This window comes from Pseudophryne corroboree, chromosome 10 (genome assembly GCF_028390025.1).
Source record: "Pseudophryne corroboree isolate aPseCor3 chromosome 10, aPseCor3.hap2, whole genome shotgun sequence".
Classification (NCBI taxonomy): domain Eukaryota; kingdom Metazoa; phylum Chordata; class Amphibia; order Anura; family Myobatrachidae; genus Pseudophryne; species Pseudophryne corroboree.
The window spans coordinates 309246589-309273309 of NC_086453.1; the positions used below are offsets into that span (position 1 = coordinate 309246589).

The window sequence follows — 26721 nt, forward strand, 5'->3', positions numbered from 1 at the left end:
GGGTTAGGCACCAAGCAGGGACGGTTAGGGTTAAGCACCAAGCAGGGACGGTTAGGGTTAGGTACCAAGCAGGGACGGTTAGGGTTAGGTACCAAGCAGGGACGGTTAGGGCTAGGCACCAAGCAGGGACGGTTAGGGTTAGGTACCAAGCAGGGACGGTTAGGGTTAGGCACCAAGCAGGGACGGTTAGGGTTAAGCACCAAGCAGGGAGGGTTAGGGTTAGGCACCCACAAGGGAGAGTTAGGGTAGGGAAAGTGTGATGGTTAGGGGGCTTACTGGGGGACTGTCAGGATTATGATGGACGGGATACCAGTGACGGCATGATGACCACCGAAATCCCATCCATCTGTCATTCATACTGATCCCATACAAACATGTACCCCTGTGGGTTCGCTTTGCTTGCCACACTTATTTATTATTTATTTATTAACATTTTCTTATATACTGCAGCGCAGCAAATTTCGTTGCGATTTACAACTAGACACAATTAGAAGGCAAACAGTCATAGAGGTAGGAGGGCCCTGTTCACAAGCTTACAATCTATGGGGAAATAGGCATTGATACACAAGGGTAGGTGCTATCTATTGCATAGTTGTCCACCAGACGTGGACTGCACTGTGGGGCTATAATTGGATAGGAAAGCTATGAAGGTAATGTGAGGGGTTCTGGAATTTGATAAGCTAGTCTGAAGAGGTGAGTTTTCAGGGAACGCTTGAAGGTTTGAAGACTAGAGGAGAGTCTTATTGTACGTGGTAGGGCATTCCACAGAGTTGGTGCAGCCTGAAGAAAGTCTTGTAATCATGCATGAGAGCAAGTAATGAATGTAGATGAGAGACATAGATCTTGTGAAGAGCGAAGGGGACGGGTTGGGAGGTATTTTGAGATGAGTGAAGAGATGTATGATGGTGTAGTATGGTTAATAGCCTTGGGTGTAAGTAACAGTATTTTATATTGAATACGGTAGAATACAGGTAGCCAATGGAGGGACTGACAGAGTGGGTCTGCAGACGATGAATGTCTAGTGAGGAAGATTAGCCTCGCAGCTGCTTTCAGAATGGATTATAATGGTGAGAGTCTCTTCTAAGGGTGTGTACACACGGTGAGAGATTTTCTTTCGATTTTGACTATATAGTCACCTTGCGATCCCGATGCGCAGTCCCGCCAGGTCGGCATCGCAAGAAAAGATAGACTGTGCAGGCAAGTCAATCCTTGCTAGATCGTTGTACTATCTAGTTCATCTCACAGGTCAATGACATCTCACATAGGCCAAAATCTCACATAAGCCAAAATCGTAAGCACACATAGTCCATATCTCAAGAAAAGTTAGTCAAAATCGGTGGTGCGGAGCTACGGGGAGTTCAAGGGAAATCGCAAGTGAAAATCGGGCATAGCAAGGATCTCACCGTGTGTACACACCCTTAGTAAGACCAGTAAGAAGACTATTGCAATAATCAATGCGGGAGATAATGGGAGCATGGATTAGAGTTTTAGCAGTGTCTTGTGTAAGGTATGGTCGTATTTTGGATATGTTTCTTAGATGCATGTAACATGATTTTGAGACAGAGTGAATGTGGGGAGCAAAGGACAGTTCTGAGTCAAGTATGACACCTAGGCAGCGAGCTTGTGTGTTCTAGCAATGTGGTTACTATTTCCAATTGACATCCACGCAGTGGTGTCACAACAAGGGTGCTGCCCGACCCGGGTGTCTCCTGCCGAGGGGTGACCCCAAAGTACTGATTCCTCTTCAGTGACATGAGCAGGGTGCTGCACTGTGAAATTACGTGCAGCACCCATGCTCATGTCACTGTGCAGGAGCCGGCACTGCAGTCACACTGGTTCCTGGGGGCAGCCCGCATCCCCGACACTCCCAGAGTGATGAAAGGGATGTCCGTGTCACGAAACCATGCCCCCTACCCATGATGCCACCCCCTTTCCAGCGGGCCACACCCCTTTTCCATGCGCTTAATGTGCCCTCCCGTACCAGGTGTCTGTACAGTCAGTGACACCTCTGTATCCACGTGAATAGTAAATCAGCAAATGTTCAGAACGTTTGAGTCTGTCGTCCATAAGCACTCTCAACCTTTTGTACTTGTCAACCATATGGTGTCAACCTACTGACTTTCAACCAGTTCAATGTCAATCTATCATCCGGATACCATCTGCCACACTGGGAATAGCTCTGGACTTCATACCAGAAGATCTTCAGTTAATCTGCATTTTCCCCACCATGGGTATATCCTAAGCAGGCGTTCCAGTACAAGTGTGGTAACGGAGTCCATTGAGCAGTTATACCTGGTTGTGTATAAATTGCTGTGCAGGCTGAGAGCAGTATTTTATTCCGTGTGACTGGAAGCAGACAGGGGAGACTGTTGGGCACATTTAGAAGGCTGCACAACATGCTAACGTTTCATGAGGAGCAGCGGCTACTTGTTCACTTATATCCCAGATACCTGTGATATCTGCATGAAGAATCATTATTGACTCTGTTATGGTGATTTGTGGAGGCTCAGTGTCCTTATGAGAATTGGTTTGTGGGAAAGGAGGAAACTCCTTTATCTAGTACAGTACAGCTTAGAAAATAAAAGCAGATGTCCAGTTTCTAAGGGCAACACCACCTCTAATACACCGTTACCATTGTTCCTGCAGCGTATGAGCTACAGGTGTGAGCAGCTGACGGCTGCTGTGTTTAGCCTACAGACAGCAGGACTTTTATTTCCTGCTCTGTTATTCCTGCTGAATGCACAACTGATTCCTTGCATCCCGCTTTTTGCCTATAGTTTGTGTATCTTCTGTGGGGAAAGAGATGAGTCTTTTACCGAGGAAGGCCTGGATCTCCACTACTGGAAGCACTGTCCTATGCTGAGACGCTGTGAGCACTGCAAGCAGGTACAGTAACACCACTTGTCGCTATGTGATATATATTGTGTATTATGTAATACCATGTTTTACATCTTCAGTTCTTCATTTAATCAATCACCCATCCACATTCTGAGATTTTCCTTACTGTCTCTGACCCAACTTCATTCTTTGCCCTCATCCTAAATCTCCACCCCTCAGAAGCCGGTAAGAACATGCACTTTAGCTGAAGTCTCTCTCTCTCTCTCTCTCTCTCTGTATTTGCCCCTATGTTTCTGTATGAAGTAGCTCATTATGGCAGAACACCAGAATATGGTGATTGGCCAGCTACAGTATGACGGTGTCCTCTAAACTGTATTGCTGGTTGTTTATTGTTCCATAACGTGCGCCAGATTTGAAATCACATGCAATAGGCTACGAGCTGCATGATTTAAAGCAGCATTTTTTTTAAAAGGGCAAAACCAATCTAGTTTTGCCTTTTTAAAATATTGCTGCTTTAAATCTTGCAGCTAAATCACTTGCGCAGCTGACAGGCTGTTACATTTGGCCCATGCAGCTATTACTAGCCCAGATTTATCAAGCCTTGGAGAGTGATAAATTGCATGGTTACAGTATATAGGGGTCTGTTCATGAAGCAGTGAAGAGTGTGGAGAAGTGAGCCAGCGGGGAAGTTGGCCATGGCAACCAAACAGCATTGATGCAAAATGTATAATTTGCATACTATACAATTGTACGGAGCAGCTGATTGGTTACCATGGGCAACTTCTCCACAGGTTTACTTCTTCACTCTTTTTACTGCTTCATGACTAGACTCCAATGTACCTACCAATCTGCTCCTAACTGTCATTTTCAAACACAGCCTGTAACATGACAGTTAGAAGCTGATTGGCTAGTACTTTATCACCGAGCAATTTATCACTCTCCAAGGCTTGATAAATCTGGGCCTGAGTTTGAATTTATTTTGCAGTGTGGAGTGTGGTCTGATTTCTGTACCGCCGGGCACTAGAGTGGCATAGACTACACACAGATGGGTGCACTGCTTTGTTTTCTGCAGACTGTCAGCAGTTGTGTGTGTCTCAGCTTAATAAAAGTATATTGAGGTTCAAGGGTAATAGCAATAAGGGTCTATTCTACAATCCTGCCATGATCTGATCTACTCTTGTATTAGTGGGTTAGCCTGACTGAAAGCATATACAGTATCAGGGCCGGTTCTAGACCTTGTGGCGCCCAGGGCAAAAGTTTCCTGCGCTGCCCTCGGTCTCTGGCCGCCCGCTCCTCTCTATGGGAGAGACGTCATGACGTCTCTCCCATAGCAGCACCGCACAGACACTAGAGGTCAGTTATGACCTCTAGTGTCTGACAGTGGCGCCTGCTGTAGTGGGCACCCACACAGCCCACGGCGACTGCTGCAGCCGTGGAGCGGGGTGCGGGTGGGCGGCAGGCGCCTGCGGGGTGCTTGCCCATGCCTAGAACCGCTCCTGTACAGTATACATGATGACTTATGGTAGCTCAGTGGAAGCATACTCGTGTAAATGTATACAATGTGAACAGTTTGTGGAGCTTTCTGAATATTCGCCAATTTCTTTTCTTCGCCAGGTTGTAGAAATTGCCAGTCTGACAGATCATCTTTTGACCGAGTGCGATCACAAGGACTCATTTGGAAAATGCCAACGCTGTACTGAAGCTATATCGAAAGATCACCTCCTGGAGCACGTCAAATCCAAGACTTGTAACCGTGAGTATCTGGATTTACACCCATGTAAATGCTGCTGTCAGAAGGTGCCATGGTGGAGAACACAAATGGCTAGAGATTGTCATGGGGTCACATCTGGATCATGATCCCCCTTAGATGTCATGCAATGCTGGTACAATGATAGCTAACCCATGCAACAAAAAATGCAAATATGTATTGTCCTGGAGCAATCATGTTTATATTCACAGCCATTTACATGTGATTAAAGGGGGGTACACATGGAGAGATCCGTGCTTAAATTCAAAGCAATCTGACTAGATTGCCTAGAAATGAAGCACGGATCTCTCTGTGTGTAGGGTGCCGGCGACATCGATGCGCGGTCCCACGCGTCGTTATCGCCGGCTCTAGCATGCATGCCAAATCTAGTGAGATCGCTCATTTCACCGCTGGGTGAAATGAGTGCCCCACCCCGTCCCTCGCTCAGCACACATCGCGCTGAGTGCTGAACGTGAGGAGAGATGTGTGCTGAGCGCTCTGTGCTAGATCACTCAGCACACATCTGCCCCGTGTGTTTAACTAGCATTAGAAATGCATCTTGAATGCTGAATTGTAATGGCAGTCGTGCGTTCAGCTATCAAACTGCTTTTCTTCTGATGAGCTCTTTATGGATTGTGTGTGTGTGTGTGTGTGTGTGTGTGTGTGTGTGTGTGTGTGTGTGTGTGTGTATGTATATATATATATATATATATATATATATATATATATATAAATCCACAACAGCGGAGCACTCACCAGTCTTCAAAGCAGTTTTTCTTTATTTTCAATAGATCATATTAGAAGGGGGTGTATCAACGTTTCGGTCCCAAGTGGGACCTTTGTTAAGATCTTGACAAAGGTCCCACTTGGGACCGAAACGTCGATACACCCCCTTCTATTATGATATATTGAAAATAAAGAAAACTGCTTTGAAGACTGGTGAGTGCTCCTCTGTTGTGGATTTACATTGGAAATTGATGGGTTATTATCTATCATTATATGGAAGTCACCCCAGCATACACTTAAAAGGACAGAGTGCGGACTGCTTGGAAATTATATATATAATTAATCACCCATATAATGGTGTTAGTAAGTCACTTTTAACCACTAAACTGACATTTTTTTTTTTTCACCAAAACCACTCAGAAATTGTCAGTTTTTTCTCTCATATAATTAAGTTTAAAAAGTATCTTTTAAAATTTATATAGATATATATTTTTTTAAATATACCTAGGGAATGTTTTGCGCCCCCCACCCACTTCGTGTCTATACGCCCACGTTGTAATTTATACTTCTAACCCCCCCCCCCCTATCAAAAATATCTCCCCAGTGGCATAGATCCCCAACATCAGGGATGGGGAACCTCCGGCCCTCCAGCTGTTCTTGAACTACACATACCAGCATGCCTTGCTACAGTTTTGCTATTTGGCCATGCTAAACCTGTTGGGATGTGTAGTTCAACAACAGCTGGAGGGCCGAAGGTTCCACATCCCTGCCCCGCTATTATCAACCCCCACCCCCTAGTGGTATTAGATCCCTATGGAAGAGCCCTCACCATCACCCCCAGTGTCAATGGGTCACTATATATATATATATATATATATATATATATATATATATATAGAGGCAGGGGAGAAGAACAAGCGCCATATGGTGTAGTAATTTAGATAAATGGGAATATTACAGACACATATACGAAGTGTAAGTACCGGATGAATTCTTGGAATCAGGCCTATCTGTCTCTTTATCCTCAGTGGCTGTTCCCCACCTATATATCAGGAGACAAAGATCATCGCCATATAGTGTAGTATCTTTGCAAATTTCTTAGGGAACCCTCCCCTATATTTCATGCGTACCAAATCAATAATTCAATCAAGCATATAGGATAGACTTATGTCCAGGTAGCTCGAGCTGGTCCAGTATGGTGTATTTGTTCATTCAATTGCAGACTACTGCCAACGTTTCGGTTCCTGCTTTACTTTGATGAATATTGCCTTTGCTGACTTTGACCACTATACTGACTGACTATTACCTTGAGAAAGGTCCGATCTTAGGACCGAAACGTTGGCAGTAGTCTGCAATTGAATGAACAAATACACCATACTGGACCAGCTCGAGCTACCTGGACATAAGTCTATCCTGTATGCTTGATTGAATTATTGATTTGGTACGCATGAAATATAGGGGAGGGTTCCCTAAGAAATTTGCAAAGATACTACACTATATGGCGATGATCTTTGTCACCTGATATATAGGTGGGGAACAGCCACTGAGGATAAAGAGAGACAGATAGGCCTGATTCCAAGAATTCATCCGGTACTTACACTTCGTATATGTGTCTATAATATTCCCATTTATCTAAATTACTACACCATATGGCGCTTGTTCTTCTCCCCTGCCTCCACAGAATTGCATGACTGAATATACCCGGGTCATATCTTGAAGAACTGAGCTGCCACCAAAGAAGTTTGGGAGGTGTCCATAGAGCACGAAGTCTTTGCTAGAAAGCTACTGATGCGGAATATCCACGACCAATTAAGTCCTAATATTTTGACATTTGGCGACCCCTTCCTTTGAAGGAACATTCGAACGTTGGATAAGCGCACTGACCTAAAAAACTCTTTCCACATATATATATATATATATATATATATATATATATATAAAATAAACAGCACAGTTTGGCACTCCCAGATGTATGGAAGTATAGTTTGCTCCGGTGCCCTGCGTCAGTCACAAGTCACAAAAAAGCTGGCACTCGTGGAGACTTTTAAAGAAGACACCAATGCAGTAGCTAAAGTCAACGTTTCAGGGCTATGCCCTTTTATCAAGACCAACTGTACACACAAAATAGACAAATACATTACCAATGACACCTCATTTGCAGACGACCGCCGCTCTCCGGGAGACCCGCTGACGTCATGGGCGCGCGCCGGCGACCCGGCGTCTCCAGGGGGCGTGGTGTAAGAACAGTGTAAACCATCACCAAGGGAACAAGTGTACGGATGCTGGAATAGGACAAAAAGGAACAGCCACAAGTAAATAGAGCGCACAGTGTTAGAAATAGCTGTATGGCCAACATTAGAAATAGCTATATTGCCAACTTGATAAGTGACAGAAACCTGGAGGATGAGACACAGACATTTGAATGTTAAACGTACTCACAGCACAGGCCCTGATATAATAAAAAGATTCTATGTGGTCACAAGCATGAGCGTATCTACTGATAAGTATACAGGGGCTGATAATGGGTGGCTATGCAATGGGAACTGTTGGAAAATATCAACACAAATGTGCTAACCGCTCATAGAAAACATGTATAAGACAAAATGTCGTTAAGACCAAACGGTTTGACTGTTTGAAGAGTATGGATCCAGCGGGATTCCTTTTGTAATAGAAGCCGACCGCGGTTGCCACCCCTAGAGTTGTCAGGAACTCCATCAATTATCTTGTAGCGAATGGAGGCCAAGTTGTGTTGAAGTTCTTTGAAATGACGGGCGACGGGTTGGTCAGACCCGCGTCCTTCCAGTGCGGCCCGTATACTGGAGCGATGTAAGGCAATGCGCTCCTTGAACTGTCGTATTGTCTTCCCTATGTAGAGGAGCCCACACGGGCATTTGATGTAATATATGACGTATCGACTGGAACAAGTGAATGATTGAGTGATGCTGAACCTTTTGCCTGATCTAGGGTGGTAAAAGGAGTCGCCAGTCTCCAGGCTGCTGCAGGTAGTGCAGCCTAAGCACTTATAGTTACCTGCTTTGCGAGAGAGAAAATGCGTTGGTACTGCAGGTTTCATCTTTGTGATGTCATTATGGACCACAATGTCCTTAATATTTTTGCCTCTACGGAATGAGGGTAGAATCATGGACTTGGTAAGTCTGGGCAGCTGTTTATCTTGTGCGATGATGGGCCATAATCGTTTAGCCGTTTTCATAGCTGTAGTGCTAATAGTAGAAAAGTCTTGCGGCCAAGGAATCCGATCCTGTTTATGCCCTTTAGTCGTGGTGTGTAAGAGATTCATGCGGTCCTGTAGCATTGCTCTCTCTTTGGCTTTCTTCAAGTAGGGCCATTTATACCCTCTATTGAGGAACTTGCGCGACATCTGGTCGATTTGAGAAATGGCATCTGAACGGTCACTACAAATTCGTAGGATTCTAATAAACTGAGAATATGGCAAGCCCCACTTCAGTGCCGGAGGGTGGTAACTGGCTGCATGCAGAGAGGTGTTTCTATCCGTTTCTTTTACAAATAGAGAGGTATGTAGCCGGTGAGCATCATCCTGTCTGATAGAGACATCTAAATAGTTAATTTGCTCAAAGCTGGTGGTGTAAGTAAATTTGATGGATGCATCCATTGTGTTAATGTCCTGCATAGCCTTTATGAAATTATCCTCCGTGTCAGCCCATAGTATGAAAATGTCATCGATATAGCGAAAATAGGCCTTAATCTTGTGAGCTATGGTCGAATTTGACAAAAACAAATCTTGTTCTACCTCGCACATGAATAAGTTGGCTAGGCTCGGAGCCACACAAGACCCCATAGCGCATCCGGACCTTTGTAGATAGATGCGACCATCAAACATGAAATAGTTGCGGGTCAGGGTCAGTTCAAGCAGCTGGATAAAGAAATTGATCTCTGGGCCTGTGTAATTACTGTTACACGAAATGGCCCTCTTAATGGCCTGTAGGCCACGTTGGTGCGGGATGTTAGTGTAAAGACTGACCACATCGACCGTACACATAAGGAGTCTCTCTGGGAGTGGAGTGAGGGTAGCCAACTTAGATAGAAATGCTGTGGTGTCCTTAAGGCAGGTAGTTTGACCTTGTACCACAGGCTGGAGGAAATGGTCCAAATATTTGGACACCATGTAGTACAGGGAGTCACGGGCAGCAATTATCGGACAACCAGGAGGACTCACAGGGTTCTTATGGAGCTTCGGTATGGTATAGAGCACCGGTGTAATAGGCCAATCCTGTGTGAGTGCTTCTTTAACTTTATTGTCGATAAGATGTTCCTGACTCGCTCGCTGTAAAATATCATCCAGCTCCCTTTTATACTCCACAGTAGGGTCAGTAGATAATAGTAAATACGTGGCACTGTCCTGAAGTTGATTGTGGACTTCACACTTGTATGCGGTGAGGTCCTGGACGACCACCCCCCCGCCTTTGTCGGCAGGGTGTATAACTATATCTGTATACGTACCCAGATTTTTCAATGCCTTATACTCAGAATTGCTGAGATTACCCTTTTGGGGAACAAGTTGCATATCCATGTTGTCATACATGTTGCTCATGTGATTGACAAAACATTTGATGTTCGGGTTGGTTGATACTGGATCAAAAGTGGATGGTTTAGATACTGGAGCCAGTGGTGCAGGGGTAGTATTCTCCTCTCCAAAAAATTCTTTCAGACGGACTCTCCGTTCGAATTTAAAGAGATCAACTTTATTTTGAAAGGCGTCCGGTTTTTTCATCGGGACGAAGGACAGTCCTTTATTAAGAACAGATGTTTCATCAGGAGTAAGAATACGAGTTGATAAATTGAAGACTATGTCTTCTTGCTGGTGGTCTTTTTTGAAGTTCCTCGTCCACTGTCCGCCTCGGCGGGTGTAGCGCCTTTTTTGGGGGCTCGCTTTGCCCTGGTGGTCACCCCCGATGGGGTTTTTTTGGAGTTTTTTGATTGTGTTGCCTCTGCACATTCTGTGTCACTAGAGGATCTCGCACTGGAATTATCAGTGTCTAGGTTGAATTTTTTGTGACGTCTAAATTTTGGTCTTCTGTCAGTAGCGGGGTTGCGGTTGTAAGCCCACGCATAGACCTTCTATTCCAAATAATCTTTGTCCACTGTAACCCGTTTGGATTTTTTGAATTGGATCAATTCTGCACGATATTTGTCTAGGTCCGCCGTCAGCTTGCTGACAAATTCTTGTGCTGTTGTAGATTTAAGTTGTTCCTGGTGAGTTGCTTCAAACACTGCAATTTTTTCTTTTGCAAGGTTAAGTTCTCTCCGTGATTCTTCTATCACCAGGAGAATCAGGTCATATGAGCACTTGTTAAGTACAGCCGCCCAGCGACCGCAAAACTCTGGATTATGGCGGCCAATGGTGGGGGTATTACGTATACGGAACCCACGTGGAATTTTTTTGTCCTGATAATAATCGGATAAAGTCACTCCGTGATAGTAAAAATCGATCTCACGTTTTCTTAATCTGTTGAGTGCTAGAAAGATTTGTTCTGTAGTCTCACTCCCACAGGAATCTTGAAACTTATCTGAGAAGAGGATGGCTTCTGCATCCGAGTCTGTTAAAACTAATGCTTCTCCCACCGGCAGTGTGATATTGCTGTATCCTGGTACTGCTTCCGCAGATGACATGTTTTGTCCAGCACCCAAATGGTTAAAAACAGGGAACTCCAGGGAACACCAAAAGGGAGAAAAAAATCGTCCAGACTGAAATATTATAAATGAGGGGTGCCCAAACCACTCTAGTCGGTGCAAACCAGCAAGAGGAATAATAATAAACAGCACAGTTTGGCACTCCCAGATGTATGGAAGTATAGTTTGCTCCGGTGCCCTGCGTCAGTCACAGCTGAGAAATAAAGTCACAAAAAAGCTGGCACTCGTGGAGACTTTTAAAGAAGACACCAATGCAGTAGCTTAAGTCAACGTTTCAGGGCTATGCCCTTTTATCAAGACCAACTGTACACACAAAATAGACAAACATTTATACATTACCAATGACACCTCATGTGCAGACGACCGCCGCTCTTCGGGAGACCCGCTGACGTAATGGGCGCGTGCCGGCGCCGGCGACCCGGCGTATCCAGGGGGCGTGGTGTACACTGTTCTTACACCACGCCCCCTGGAGACGCCGGGTCGCCGGCGCACGCCCATGACGTCAGCGGGTCTCCCGGAGAGCGGCGGTCGTCTGCACATGAGGTGTCATTGGTAATGTATAAATGTTAGTCTATTTTGTGTGTACAGTTGGTCTTGATAAAAGGGCATAGCCCTGAAACGTTGACTTAAGCTACTGCATTGGTGTCTTCTTTAAAAGTCTCCACGAGTGCCAGCTTTTTTGTGACTTTATATATATATATATATATATATGTGGAAAAAATAGAGTACAGCGCCACTTGTGAGATATACCTCTGGTAGTTCTAAAAATATTCTATATGACTATAAAATCCTAGAACACACAATCCCAATATCAGGGCGTCAGCCAACCCCTAAAAATTACAGTATAGGTATACTACTGTAGTATGTGTATAGAAAAGGGGGGAGATAAGGGTGCGGTGACTAGTGATGTTCAGTAGCAGATATAAATATAGGTATATATAAATACTGTATATATCTTTTAAGAGAGTGCAGGATGCAGCGAGCCGGAAATGATTTAAAAAAAAAAAATTACAATTTTAATTCACAAGTCCCCCTTGATGAAGTCCTGAATGGACGAAACGCGTTGGATCCTATCACTGACCTCCATTCTCATTGAGATAAGTTTGACCTCCTAGATTTTTTTTTATCCACTCTGTTTTAAAAAATTTTAGTCTTTTATTATTGATCTTATGTATCTTTTGTTATTTGTGAATTAAAATTGTAATTTTTTTTTATCATTTCCGGTTCTCTGCATCCTGCACTCTCTTAAAAGACATATATTTATATATACCTATATTTATATCTACTACTGAACATCACTAGTCGCCGCACCCTTATCTCCCCCCTATATATGTGTGTGTGTGTGTGTGTGTGTGTGTGTGTGTGTGTGTGTGTGTGTGTATATATATATATATATATATATATATATATTTATTTATTTTTATATTTTTTATTTATCCCCACAGCCCCCCCCAAAATATTTTTATGGGGCAGCATAAGCCACCCCTACACCCCATAGTGCCACCAAAGATGACCGCCTCCCCGGGGTGTATCCCCTCCCCTTAACCTTGTAGCGGAACGTGGGGAACCTCAGATTTGTGCTTGATGTTAGCTTCTATGAGGAAGTGAGCAACAATCTTGACCAGGGAAAAGCAGTGGATGTGGTATATTTTCGATTTTGCAAAAGCCTTCGATTCAGTGCCTCCCAGGAGACTGATCATCAAATTAAAGGAGCTTGGCCTAGGAAAAACTATTTGTACATGGATAAGTAATTGGCTGGATAACGGGGTACAGCGAGTAGTGGTCAATGGGAAATCCTCCAGCTGGGCACCAGTAGTCAGCGAAATACCACAAGGATCCGTACTCGGGCCACAACTGTTCAACATATTTATCAATTATCTGGAATTAGGCCTGGAAAGCACAGTGTCAATCTTTGCAGATGATACTAAACTGTGTAAGGTAATTAACTCGGAAATAGATGTGGAGTCTCTACAGAATGACTTATCTAAACTTGAAATCTGGACATCTAAATGGAAAATGGGATTCAATATAGAAAAATGCAAAGTTATGCACTTCGGGACTAAAAAAAAACTTGCAACCTACACATTAAATGGGGAAAATCTAGGGGTAACAGTACTGGAAAAAGATTTGGGGGTACTCGTTGATAATAGGCTTAATAACTGTATACAATGTCAAAGTGCAGCGAAGAAGGCAAGTAAGGTGCTAGCGTGCATAAAACGGGGCATTGAGACAAGGGACGAGAGTGTAATCCTGCCGCTGTACAAATCATTGGTACGTCCGCACCTGGAATATTGTGTTCAATTTTGGGCACCATATTATAAAAAAGATATCCGTAAACTCGAAAGGGTTCAAAGGCGAGCTACTAAATTGATTAAAGGGCTAGAGGGACTGGAGAACGAGGAAAGGCTTACTAGGCTGAATATGTATACACTAGAAAAGAGGTTTTAAGAGGAGACATTATTAATATCTTCAAATATATAAAGGGCAATTACAAAGAGTTATCAGGAATTGTTTATTAAAAAAACTCTGTATAAGACACGAGGTCACTCGCTGAGGCTAGAGGAGAGAAAATTCCATACGCAACGTCGGAAAGGGTTCTTCACTGTTAGGGCAATAAGGATCTGGAATTCCCTGCGAGAGAAGGTGGTAATGGCAGACTCTATATATGCATTTAAAAACGGATTGGATAAATTTCTACCTGAAAAAGATATCCAAGGTTATAGCATTTAAAATATTGACATTGTTAATCTGGGAGGAACATGATTTACAGTTGATAACTAAACATAAAACATTATTTCAATTGGGACATTATAATGAACTCGCCTTAAAACAGATTACAGGTTGAACCCGATGGGCATTTTGCCTCTTTTCAACCTCATTAACTATGTTACTATGGAGAACTATGTCCCCTCCTTGCATGTTTGGTTTAGGTGTATATGCCCCGGACTACCGTTTGCACGGCATTCTGGGGTGCGATTTTGGGATTGATGTTGGTGCTCACAGACTGCAATATTTCTCCCAGGGGGCCTGAGCAGGAAATTGGTTCTACACATGTGCAGAACAGATTTTCTCCATTATACAAGGGGGACGCAGCAGGACAGCACGTACAGTATGGAATACGACCTGGTCAGTGGACACCCTCCTGGCTGCGGTCGCATCTCATACGTTAGTGCCAGGCAGGTGGCTAATAGGGGACTTGTATGATCAGTTTAGTGGTTCTTGAAGTGTTTAGAGGAGCGTTCCAGCAGTTCCAGGAAATGAGGTGCTGTAAACAGAGTATGTGCCATGACAGAAGTGCAGTGTAGCACATGCTTACAGGGACGCTGGCAGACAGCAAAGCCTTTTTCCATTCAGCGGAACTATTGAATAAAATGCAACTCTCACAGGTCTGGTGTATGAGGATGCGTTGCTAGCATATATTCCCTATAGGGTACAGCATTTCCAGGAACATATTGCCCTTTTCTCTGCCAGTTATTCTAGATCTTTACACGTTTCACAGAACACTTTGTATTTCTTCTCTAAAATCCATAAACCAGGACATCGCTTTCTGGGATTTATGAGGACAATAAAATGTAATTCTCATGAATGACATAATTGCCCTTTTATGGAACAGTTCTCTTAGTGACCTAATTGTAACGGACACAGAGTGTGGTAGTTCGGCTTAACAAGAAAACAGCCACCAGGGAAAAAATGTCTGCATTTCATCCTGGTGGCCCATTGGTGACTTATCTGCTCTTGGCTGTTGCAGCGTCACTTCCAGGTCAGACCTTCAGATACTGCAGCGTTAGACTGTCAACATATTGTGTGTCGTCATTTTAAGAGTGTCGACATATGTGTCGAAATTGTGTTGTCGACATTAGCAATGTTGCCAGTTTGACTGCATCCCATATATATATATATATATATATTTCTCTGACGTCCTAGTGGATGCTGGGAACTCCGTAAGGACCATGGGGAATAGCGGCTCCGCAGGAGACTGGGCACAAAAGTAAAGCTTTAGGACTACCTGGTGTGCACTGGCTCCTCCCCCTATGACCCTCCTCCAAGCCTCAGTTAGATTTTTGTGCCCGGCCGAGAAGGGTGCATTCTAGGAGGCTCTCCTGAGTTTCTTAGTAAAAGTTTAGTTTTAGGTTTTTTTATTTTCAGTGAGACCTGCTGGCAACAGGCTCACTGCATCGAGGGACTAAGGGGAGAAGAAGCGAACCTGCCTGCTTGCAGCCAGCTTGGGCTTCTTGGCTACTGGACACCATTAGCTCCAGAGGGACCGAACACAGGCCCAGCCTCGGAGTCCGGTCCCAGAGCCGCGCCGCCGGCCCCCTTACAGAGCCAGAAGCAAGAAGAGGTCCGGAAAATCGGCGGCAGAAGACATCAGTCTTCACCAAGGTAGCGCACAGCTGTGCGCCATTGCTCCTCAGGCACACTTCACACTCCGGTCACTGAGGGTGCAGGGCGCTGGGGGGGGGGCGCCCTGAGCAGCAATAGAAACGCCTTGGCTGGCGAAAATACATCACATATAACTCCCAGGGCTATATGGATGTATTTTAACCCCTGCCAGAATACAGCAAAAAGCGGGAGAAAAGTCCGCCGAGAAGGGGGCGGAGCCTATCTCCTCAGCACACAGGCGCCATTTTCCCTCACAGCTTCGCTGGAAGGACGTCTCCCTGACTCTCCCCTGCAGTCCTGCACTACAGAAAAGGGTAAAACAAGAGAGGGGGGCACTAATTAGGCGCAGTATAAATAAAACAGCAGCTATAAGGGGAAAAACACTTCTATAAGGTTATCCCTGTATATATATAGCGCTCTGGTGTGTGCTGGCATACTCTCCCTCTGTCTCCCCAAAGGGCTAGTGGGGTCCTGTCCTCTATCAGAGCATTCCCTGTGTGTATGCTGTGTGTCGGTACGATTGTGTCGACATGTATGAGGAGGAAAATGGTGTGGAGGCGGAGCAATTGCCTGTAATGGAGATGTCACCCCCTAGGGAGTCGACACCTGAGTGGCTGAGCTTATGGAAGGAATTACGTGACAGTGTCAGCTCTTTACAAAAGACGGTTGATGACATGAGACAGCCGGCTACTCAGCTCGTGCCTGTCTAGGCGTCTCAAAAGCCATCAGGGGCTCTAAAACGCCCGTTACCTCAGATGGCAGATACAGACGCCGACACGGATACTGACTCCAGTGTCGACGATGAAGAGACGAATGTGACTTCCAGTAGGGCCACACGTTACATGATTGATGCTATGAAAAATGTTTTACATATTTCTGATAATACAAGTACCACTAAAAAGGGTATTATGTTTGGTGAGAAAAAACTGCCTGTAGTTTTTCCTGCATCTGAGGAATTAAATGAAGTGTGTGATGAAGCGTGGGTTTCCCCCGATAAAAAACTGATAATTCCTAAAAGGTTATTAGCATCATACCCCTTCCCGCCAGAGGATAGGGCACGTTGGGAAACACCCCCTAAGGTGGATAAAGCGCTCACCCGTTTGTCAAAACAGGTGGCACTACCGTCTCCTGATAGGGCCGCCCTTAAGGAACCTGCTGACAGAAAGCAGGAGAATATCCTAAAATGTATATACACTCTCACGGGTGTTATGCTGCGACCAGCAATCGCCTCAGCCTGGATGTGCAGTGCTGGGGTGGCTTGGTCGGATTCCCTGACTGACAATATTGATACCCTGGATAGGGACAGTATATTACCGACTATAGAGCATTTGAAAGATGCATTTCTATATATGCGGGATGCACAGAGGGATATTTGCCGACTGGCATCAAGAGTAAGTGCGCTGTCCATTTCTACCAGAAGAGGGTTATGGACGAGGCAGTGGTCAGGTGATGCTGATTCCAAAAGGCATATGGAAGTATTGCCTTACAAAGGGGAGGCGTTATTTGGGGTAGGTCTATCAGACCTGGTGGCCACGGCAACTGCTGGGAAATCCACATTTTTACCCCAGGTAGCCTCTCAACATAAGAAGACGCCGTATTATCAGGCGCAGTCCTTTCGGCCCCATAAGGGCAAGCGGGCAAAAGGCTCCTCATTTCTGCCTGTGGCAGAGGGAGAGGAAAAAGGCTGCAGCAAACAGCCAGTTCCCAGGAACAGAAGCCCTCTCCCGTTTCTGCCAAGTCCTCAGCATGACGCTGGGGCTTTACAAGCGGACTCAGGCACTCCCCTAAAGTCTGCTTTACCGACGTCTCCCTCCGACAGGGAGGCGGTATTGGAAGCCATTCACAAGCTGTTTTCCCAGCAGGTGATAATCAAGATACCCCTCCTGCAACAGGGACAGGGGTATTATTCCACGCTGTTTGTGGTACCGAAGCCGGACGGCTCGGTGAGACCTATTTTAAATCTGAAATCCTTGAACACTTACATACACAGGTTCAAATTCAAGATGGAGTCACTCAGAGCGGTGATTGCGAACTTGGAAGAAGGGGATTATATGGTGTCTTTGGACATCAAGGAGGCTTACCTCCATGTCCCAATTTACCCTTCTCACCAAGGATACCTCAGGTTTGTGGTACAGAACTGTCACTATCAGTTTCAGACGCTGCCGTTTGGTTTGTCCACGGCACCCCGGGTCTTTACCAAGGTAATGGCCGAAATGATACTCCTTCGAAGGAAGGGAGTTTTAGTTATCCCGTACTTGGACGATCTCCTGATAAGGGCAAGATCCAGGGAACAATTGGTAGTCGGGGTAGCACTATCTCAAGTAGTGTTGCGGCAGCACGGTTGGATTCTCAATATTCTAAAATCGCAGCTGATCCCGACGACACGTCTTCTATTCCTAGGGATGATCCTGGACACAGTCCAGAAAAAGGTGTTTCTCCCGGAGGAGAAAGCCAGGGAGTTATCCGAACTAGTCAGAAACCTCCTAAAACCAGGCCAAGTGTCAGTGCATCAATGCACAAGGGTCCTGGGAAAAATGGTGGCTTCCTACGAAGCAATCCCTTTCGGCAGATTCCACGCAAGAACTTTCCAGTGGGACCTGCTGGACAAATGGTCCGGATCGCATCTTCAGATGCATCAGCGGATAACCCTGTCACCAAAGACAAGGGTGTCTCTCCTGTGGTGGTTGCAGAGTGCTCATCTTCTAGAGGGCCGCAGATTCGGCATTCAGGACTGGGTCCTGGTGACCACGGATGCCAGCCTGCGAGGCTGGGGAGCAGTCACACAGGGAAGAAATTTCCAGGGCTTGTGGTCAAGCCTGGAGACATCACTTCACATAAATATCCTGGAGCTGAGGGCCATTTACAATGCCCTAAGCCAAGCAAGACCTCTGCTTCAAGGTCAGCCGGTGCTGATCCAGTCGAACAACATCACGGCAGTCGCCCACGTGAACAGACAGGGCGGCACAAGAAGCAGGAGGGCAATGGCAGAAGCTGCAAGGATTCTTCGCTGGGCGGAAAATCATGTGATAGCACTGTCAGCAGTGTTCATTCCGGGAGTGGACAACTGGGAAGCAGACTTCCTCAGCAGGCACGACCTCCACCCGGGAGAGTGGGGACTTCACCCAGAAGTCTTCCACATGATTGTAAACCGTTGGAAAAAAACCAAAGGTGGACATGATGGCGTCCCGCCTCAACAAAAAATTGGACAGGTATTGCGCCAGGTCAAGGGACCCTCAGGCAATAGCTGTGGAAGCTCTGGTAACACCATGGGTGTACCAGTCAGTGTATGTGTTTCCCTCCTCTGCCTCTCATACCCAAGGTACTGAGAATTATAAGACGGAGAGGAGTAAGAACTATACTCGTGGCTCCGGATTGGCCAAGAAGAACTTGGTACCCGGAACTTCAAGAGATGCTCACAGAGGACCCGTGGCCTCTACCTCTAAGAAGGGACCTGCTCCAGCAAGGACCCTGTCTGTTCCAAGACTTACCGCGGCTGCGTTTGACGGCATGGCGGTTGAACGCCGGATCCTGAAGGAAAAAGGCATTCCGGAAGAAGTCATTCCTACCCTGATCAAAGCCAGGAAGGATGTGACCGCAAAGCATTATCACCGCATTTGGCGGAAATATGTTGCGTGTTGCGAGGCCAGGAAGGCCCCAACGGAGGAATTTCAACTGGGTCGATTCCTGCATTTCCTGCAAACAGGAGTGTCTATGGGCCTAAAATTAGGATCCACTAAGGTTCAGATTTCGGCCCTGTCGATTTTCTTCCAGAAAGAACTAGCTTCAGTTCCTGAAGTTCAGACGTTGTCAAGGGGGTGCTGCATATACAGCCTCCTTTTGTGCCTCCAGTGGCACCTTGGGATCTCAATGTAGTTTTGGGGTTCCTAAAATCACATTGGTTTGAACCGCTTAAATCTGTGGATTTGAAATATCTCACATGGAAAGTGGTCATGCTGTTGGCCCTGGCTTCGGCCAGGCGCGTGTCAGAATTGGCGGCTTTATCTTATAAAAGCCCTTACCTGATTTTTCATACGGACAGGGCAGAATTGAGGACTCGTCCACAATTTCTCCCTAAGGTGGTTTCAGCGTTTCACCTGAACCAGCCTATTGTGGTACCTGCGGCTACTAGGGACTTGGAGGACTCCAAGTTGCTGGACGTTGTCAGGGCCCTGAAAATATATGTTTCCAGGACGGCTGGAGTCAGAAAATCTGACTCCCTGTTTATCCTGTATGCACCCAACAAGCTGGGTGCTCCTGCTTCTAAGCAGACTATTGCTCGTTGGATTTGTAGTACAATTCAGCTTGCACATTCTGTGGCAGGCCTGCCACAGCCAAAATCTGTAAAAGCCCATTCCACAAGGAAGGGAGCTCATCTTGGGCGGCTGCCCGAGGGGTCTCGGCTTTACAACTTTGCCGAGCAGCTACTTGGTCAGGGGCAAACACGTTTGCTAAATTCTACAAATTTGATACTCTGGCTGAGGAGGACCTGGAGTTCTCTCATTCGGTGCTGCAGAGTCATCCGCACTCTCCCGCCCGTTTGGGAGCTTTGGTATAATCCCTATGGTCCTTACGGAGTTCCCAGCATCCACTAGGACGTCAGAGAAAATAAGAATTTACTTACCGATAATTCTATTTCTCGTAGTCCGTAGTGGATGCTGGGCGCCCATCCCAAGTGCGGATTGTCTGCAATACTCGTACATAGTTATTGTTAACTAAATCGGGTTATTGTTGTTGTGAGCCATCTTTCCAGAGGCTCCTCTGTTATCATGCTGTTAACTGGGTTCAGATCACAAGTTGTACGGTGTGATTGGTGTGGCTGGTATGAGTCTTACCCGGGATTCAAAATCCTTCCTTATTGTGTACGCTCGTCCGGGCACAGTATCCTAACTGAGGCTTGGAGGAGGGTCATAGGGGGAGGAGCCAGTGCACACCAGGTAGTCCTAAAGCTTTACTTTTGTGCCCAGTCTCCTGCGGAGCCGCTATTCCCCATGGTCCTTACGGAGTTCCCAGCATCCACTACGGACTACGAGAAATAGAATTATCGGTAAGTAAATTCTTATTATATATATATATATATATATATAGATATACTGTAGTTGAGCTATGTGTAAGACAATTTAGACTAGGTAGCAATAACTGAGACTGGGTTAGCTTCGTTAGACTGGTTAGACCAGGTAGTATAGGTCTTAGGAGTCTATTTACTAAGCCTTGGATGGAGATAGAGGTGGTCATTCCGAGTTGTTCGCTCTGTAATTTTCTTCGCATCGCAGTGATTTTCCGCTAATTGCGCATGCGCAATGTTCGCACTGCGACTGCGCCAAGTAAATTTGCTATGCAGTTAGGAATTTTACTCACGGCGTTACGAGGTTTTTTCTTCGTTCTGGTGATCGTAATGTGATTGACATGAAGTGGGTGTTTCTGGGCGGAAACTGGCCGTTTTATGGGAGTGTGTGAAAAAACGCTACCGTTTCTTGGAAAAACGCGGGAGTGGCTGGAGAAACGGAGGAGTGTCTGGGCGAACGCTGGGTGTGTTTGTGACGTCAAACCAGGAACGACAAGCACTGAACTGATCGCACTGGAAGAGTAAGTCTCGAGCTACTCAGAAACTGCACAGAGAAATCTTTTCGCAATATTGCGAATCTTTCGCTCGCAATTTTGATAAGCTAAGATTCACCACCAGTAGGCGGCGGCTTAGCGTGTGCAATGCTGCTAAAAGCAGCTTGCGAGCGAACAACTCGGAATGAGGGCCAGAGTCAATGGAGATATAGGGGTCTATTTACTAAGCCTTAGATGGCGATAAAGTACCAGCCAATCATCTCCTAACTGCCATGTTACAGGCTGTGTTTGAAAAATGACAGTTAGGAGCTGGTTGGTTGGTACTTTATCTCTGTCAACTTTATCTCCACCCAAGGCTTAGTAAATAGACCCGTTAGTTTAGATTCCATTTGGCAGTTTAGACAGGGCTTTGGACCTAATTCAGACCTGATCACTGTTGTGCGAATTCGCAAGGCTGACGATTACCGATCAACTGCGCATGCGTACGGGTCTTACACGCGCGAGGCCAAACAGTGGAAGAATCCAGGTTTTTTTTATCGCTAGGCGTACGTAAGTTGAGTGACAGGAAGCGCGCGTTTGGGGTGGTAACTGCCCGTTTTCTGGGAGTGTCAGGAAAAAATCAGGCGTTCCCAAGTGTTTTCAGGGAGGGTGTGTGATGTCGGCTCCGGGCTGATACTATCACACTGTTGGAGTAGGTCCTGGGCTATGCATGGACTGGAAAAATCATTAGATGGTGAGTGAGTTGCGAACAGATTTGCAGCTGACCGGTGTTTGCAGAGATTTTTACAAGGCATATGCAGATTTGTACGGGGCGGATTTTCACTCTGGCCAGGCGGCGACTATCTCATCGCAAACCTCTGCAAATTCGCAGAAGAGCGATCAGGTCTAAATTAGGCCCTTTGTGTCTGTGTGGACTGTGGACCTGATTCATGTTTGTACACAACGCAACGGAGTGATTATCCGCAGACTGCACATGTGCCGCGATCGCTGTGCACACATGCGAAGTTGCCGCTGCGATCTCGCATGCAGTAAGGATTTCATAGAAAAGTGATTGACAGGAAGTGAACGTTTGGAAGTGTTAGCGGGGAGTGGTTGGGAAAACGCAGGGGTATCATGGCCGTTTGTGAAACATGTATCTGCTGGCGGCTGCAAGCTCATACTTACAATAACATGGCATCTGATTCCATACTGCCCTGCTCGATTACTGAAATGTGTAGATGAAGGACTATTAGCAATACCTAATATCTCCCATAATTCATCTGGGGGTCGAGCTTTTACCCATGCGACTCTGACTCTATGGAACTCAAGACTTTCCTATTTACTCAAGCATTTCCATAATTGTCCCTTTAGTATCTCCATTCTCTCTGTATTTTATCAAAAGCTTTTCTATACTTCATTGTTTCTGTACTATATCATGTTAATTCTGTTAAGCACCTTGAGTCTTATTGGAGAAAGAGCACTATATAAATAAAATGATTACTGCTTGTCCAGTCTGTGTACCCATAGACCTACCCTTAGCCCTAATGTTCCTAGTTTTTGCGTATAGGTTTATGAATGTGTACGCAGTTGTGAATGAGGTTGCGATGGCTCCGGTAGGTGTCTATTTTCATTTAAGAGCTGTAACTTCACTTGCTAACATTAGCAGTTCCGTAGCCTAGAATATCGCAACTGCATTCAAATTATTTACTTTACCATCTTACGTTACTGTGTTTATCTTCCACGTCATCTGTAAAGCAGCCAAGTCTATCCCGGCTTGTAGCTAGATCTGGGGAACATCTCTGCTGACTGAGATTCCATCCCTATAGAATGTAGTGACAATACTGACAGGAGTCTATTCATCTACATTTATTATCTTTTGCTAATACACATAATTTAGCACATCATTCATTTGGGATAGTTTATACGGGATGTAGTTAAGATCACGGCGGGCAGCATGCCGACGCCGGGATCCCGACCGCCAGAATGCCGACAGGGGGCCATGGGCTATTCCCACCTTTGGGTGTCCACAACCTCCTTAGAGTGGGAATAGAACCCGCAAGCGGCTTTGTTGCGTTCACCCCCTGCCGACATTCTGGCGGTCGGGTTCCCGACCTCAACGCGAACCCAACGCGCTTATACAGCATTCCAAAATATTCAGGGTTGCGATACATGGAGAGACCTTGATCAAGCTCCATGAGAAACGCTGAGATATTGCGCTGCCCACGTATTGTCTGTAGCTTAACTGACCTGCAGCAGATATTACTCGTTCTACACACATGATTTCAAGTCAGTAACTTTTCACTTCTTAATAAGCAATATAATTTTTAAAGCTGGTAGACAATGATGACGCATTAAGCTGTGACCACTTCAGTACAGTACAAGCCTTTGTGTTCACCGGTGCAACCGTCAAGACGGCTTCATAGCTGTCAAATGAATCATTTTATCCACATCGAAAGACATAAAAAAATAAAGTGTTAAAGCCAAGATACTTACAAGTGTGCCTACAGCTGGCAGGAGTATCTGCCCCCACCCCCTGGAGTCCATACAGTGATCACAGGCGTGTTCCAAACACCATACCCTAAGAGTTTCCTCGTGTCAGTGCAGTTGAACGTACAGCATTCCAAGTCTTTAAAGTTACTCTGTGACTGAATTCACAGAGGCCTGGGTGCGTCCATCTGCACAGCCTGCACCAGCTGTGCATCTTTCTGGGTTGAATAGCCAATGTTTGCTGGAGACCGAATGCCTTCTGAAAAATGTGCATTCATTTTAGCTTGATCATGTATTAATACAAATGTCTTCAACTATTTACAGCTTATCACTAATTCTTAGATGGGCTCACTACTACCATGTAATATGTCTGCATCATATACTGAGCACCTGGCTGCTCAAAATTGTCCATTGCTGTACTCAGACTTTAACCTCTTGACTGGTGTAGTTGCACAGGATGCGACCACAGCCAGGTGGGCTTTAGCTGACACTGTCGCATCCCATGTGATCAAGTTGTCACACTGAGTGCCCCAGAGGAAATCCATTCCAGCTCTTCCTCTGCGATTCCTCAAAGTCACGTGTCATGACTATGCATTGAGTGTGTCCTGGGTAAACTGTACTCACGGTCCTATGAGTAATAACCCGGCCGTGACCAGGAGGTGAATTATTATAGTGTTCCTAAAATGTAGATTTTATAAATGTCTGGTTGGTATGAATTGCTGGTTTCAGAACTGTGACTACATTGTGTAAGCTACTTGGTGAACCAAGGGGTTGGGTATGCGTGACCAGCGGTCAGGAGACAGCCGGTCAGCATACTTCCGCCGGGATCCCGGCAGCGGAATGCCGGGTGGGGCGAGCGCAATAAGCCCCTTGCAGGCTTGCCACGCTGTGGGCTTGGTGGCGACCTGTGGTCGCCACAGGTTCTATTCCCACTCTATGGGTGTCGTGAACCCTCACGAGTGGGAATAGTCCCTCTTGGTTGGTATGCCGACCATCTGGATTCTCAAAAGGACGGAATATAGGGGGAGGTGTTGTGACCGACCACCGGTCACATAACCACATCCCGAACCAAGTGGAAAGGTGTTAACTAAGAATCTTTTGAAGGTTAAAACGTCCTTGGAAACAGTGTTTGGTTTTCACAGTAGGGGGGCCCTTGTTCAAGCTTTGGGCACAAACAAGCAGGCTGAAAGAGTGTCCACTTCAGTCTTTTATTCAGCATTTCCTGCCATTAAAGACTAGCAGGTTTGGGGATCCAATATCCTACCAAAAGGCAGGGCCGTAACTAGGTGTGTGCGGAGGGGGCACCGCACATAGCACTGCAGGGTAGGGGGCGCTGTTGGCAGCACTTGTCAATTATCTGTTTTAATTGCTTTCACTTGCAACGTCCCCCCTTTTTTGAAGCCCATCATCTCCACCGTTGTCTCCTACCCTGACCCTTTCTGTCACTTATACCTAGACACCATTCATAAACTCAAGTTGAGATTTCTTTGTTGTTCAGTCACACTGTCCTTTATTACATTTTAGTGTTCATAGTTTTTATGCAAGATCAAATAGCTCAATGAGTAGAGTGTTTGATTAGAATTCAACAGGTTATAGGCATGAATCCTGGTATGGCAGGATATTGGCAGGAGCACTCAAGTTAAGTGCATGAATGTGGTATAAAGAGGATTTGTGTCCAAATCCATATTCTTGCAGTGGTCTATAAATGTGTGTGTATTATATATATATATATATATATATATATATATATATATATATAGGGGAAGGGGCATCATAGCACAGGCTTTCTCTGGGATCAATCTTGTCGTGCCCCTTCCCCACAAGACATGCGCCTTATGTTCCTATTGGAAAAATGGGGGGAGCTAATTCTCTCTGCCACAGGGCATCAAAAAGTCTAGTTACGGCCCTGCCAAAAGGTACAACTATTAAGCCAGTGTCCCTTTGAGGGCCCATATGCCCAACTTCCTGTATAGCCCAAAATACATTTTTTAAGCAAGAGAGATATAAGATATTTAGTGTCCCAGGAGACAACCTAATTTGCATCTACATAGGTGTTCTGAGAACAAAGGAAGCAGTCCAAGCAGGGAGGGTGGTGGTGGGGGGGCGTGCTGCTGGAAGGACAGTTGTTGTGGGACTATAAGGATCTAGGATCAGACACTGCTGAGCGTTTGCTCTGCAAGGGAGTAGCTTCATGCTAGGAGTAGTCCAATCTTCTGCCTCATGTGGTTTACATCACACAGATCAACTAAACCTCAGAGTAAGATAATTTAGGGTTCTGACGTTTTATTCCTTTTTATTTACCTTTGCATTTCATAACTTTGTCTTGTTTTTTTTTTTACCTGTTTTTCTTTGTAACTTAACCCCGGAGATCAATAAATCCTAAAAAATGATCAGCGTTATTTCTGTGCTGTATGAATTCACGTGCCTAGAGAGGCCCTTGTTACTTATGTGCAATAACTGTGGATTTTTAAACGTGATCTAAGTGTCTGGCGATCGCAAGAACGCGATTCCAATATTCTTCATGGTGGCAGCTTGAGAGTAAAACCCACGTCATGACAGCCCACCTGCGTCAGGTTGGTGTATCTGAGCGCAGGCTGGGGCACTGCTGTGAAACCATCTCTTCAACAATTTTGGGTGCCGGGGAGCACCATTAACTATTGATGGTTTACTTCTGACGTTGATGGTTTCAGCTGTTGATGGTGGAGGTCCAATGGCGAAAGATCCCATCTTCTTTACTCTGTGCAGACGCTCCTCCTATCATCTGCACATGTGTTGTCCACAACCATTGATAGCAAAACTATCTATTGCTTTTCCCAACGGTGTGAATCCATCAACCATCTATGATTTCATCAACAATGGCCATCCTTACGCCTCTTTCTCATACGTCCTAGAGGATGCTGGGGACACCAAAAGAACCATGGGGTATGGACGGGATTCGCAGGAGACATGGGCACTTTAAGACTTTCAAAAGGGGTGTGCACTGGCTCCTCCCTCTATGCCCCTCCTCTAGACTCCAGTTTTAGAATTGTGCCCAGTGAGACTGGACGCACTACAGGGGAGCTCTACTGAGTTTCTCTGAAAAGACGTTTTGTTAGGTTTTTATGTTCAGGGAGGCTGCTGGCAACAACCTCCCTGCTTCGTGGGACTGAGGGGAGAGAAGTATGACTAACTTCTAGTGAGATTAGTGGCTCTGCTTCTGGCTACAGGACACCATTAGCTCCTGAGGGTTTGATCGCTGGGTACGCTCAGATGCTCGCTCCCACAGCCGGCCGTCACCCCCCTTACAGAGCCAGAAGTCAGAAGACAGGTGAGTAGAAGAAGAAAGAAGACTTCAG

General features: G+C 45.7%; 1 protein-coding gene across 4 annotated transcripts in view; it reads left to right on the plus strand.

The window, feature by feature from the left end:
• CEP104 (centrosomal protein 104) overlaps nucleotides 1-26721 on the plus strand; it is a 232639-nt gene that overhangs the window by 165864 nt on the left and 40054 nt on the right. For all 4 annotated transcript variants that reach the window (XM_063943460.1, XM_063943461.1, XM_063943462.1 and 1 more), the window contains exons 18-19: nucleotides 2778-2886; nucleotides 4453-4591. In XM_063943460.1, coding sequence (XP_063799530.1) covers nucleotides 2778-2886; nucleotides 4453-4591 — 248 coding nt within the window. The remainder of the gene's footprint in view (nucleotides 1-2777; nucleotides 2887-4452; nucleotides 4592-26721) is intronic.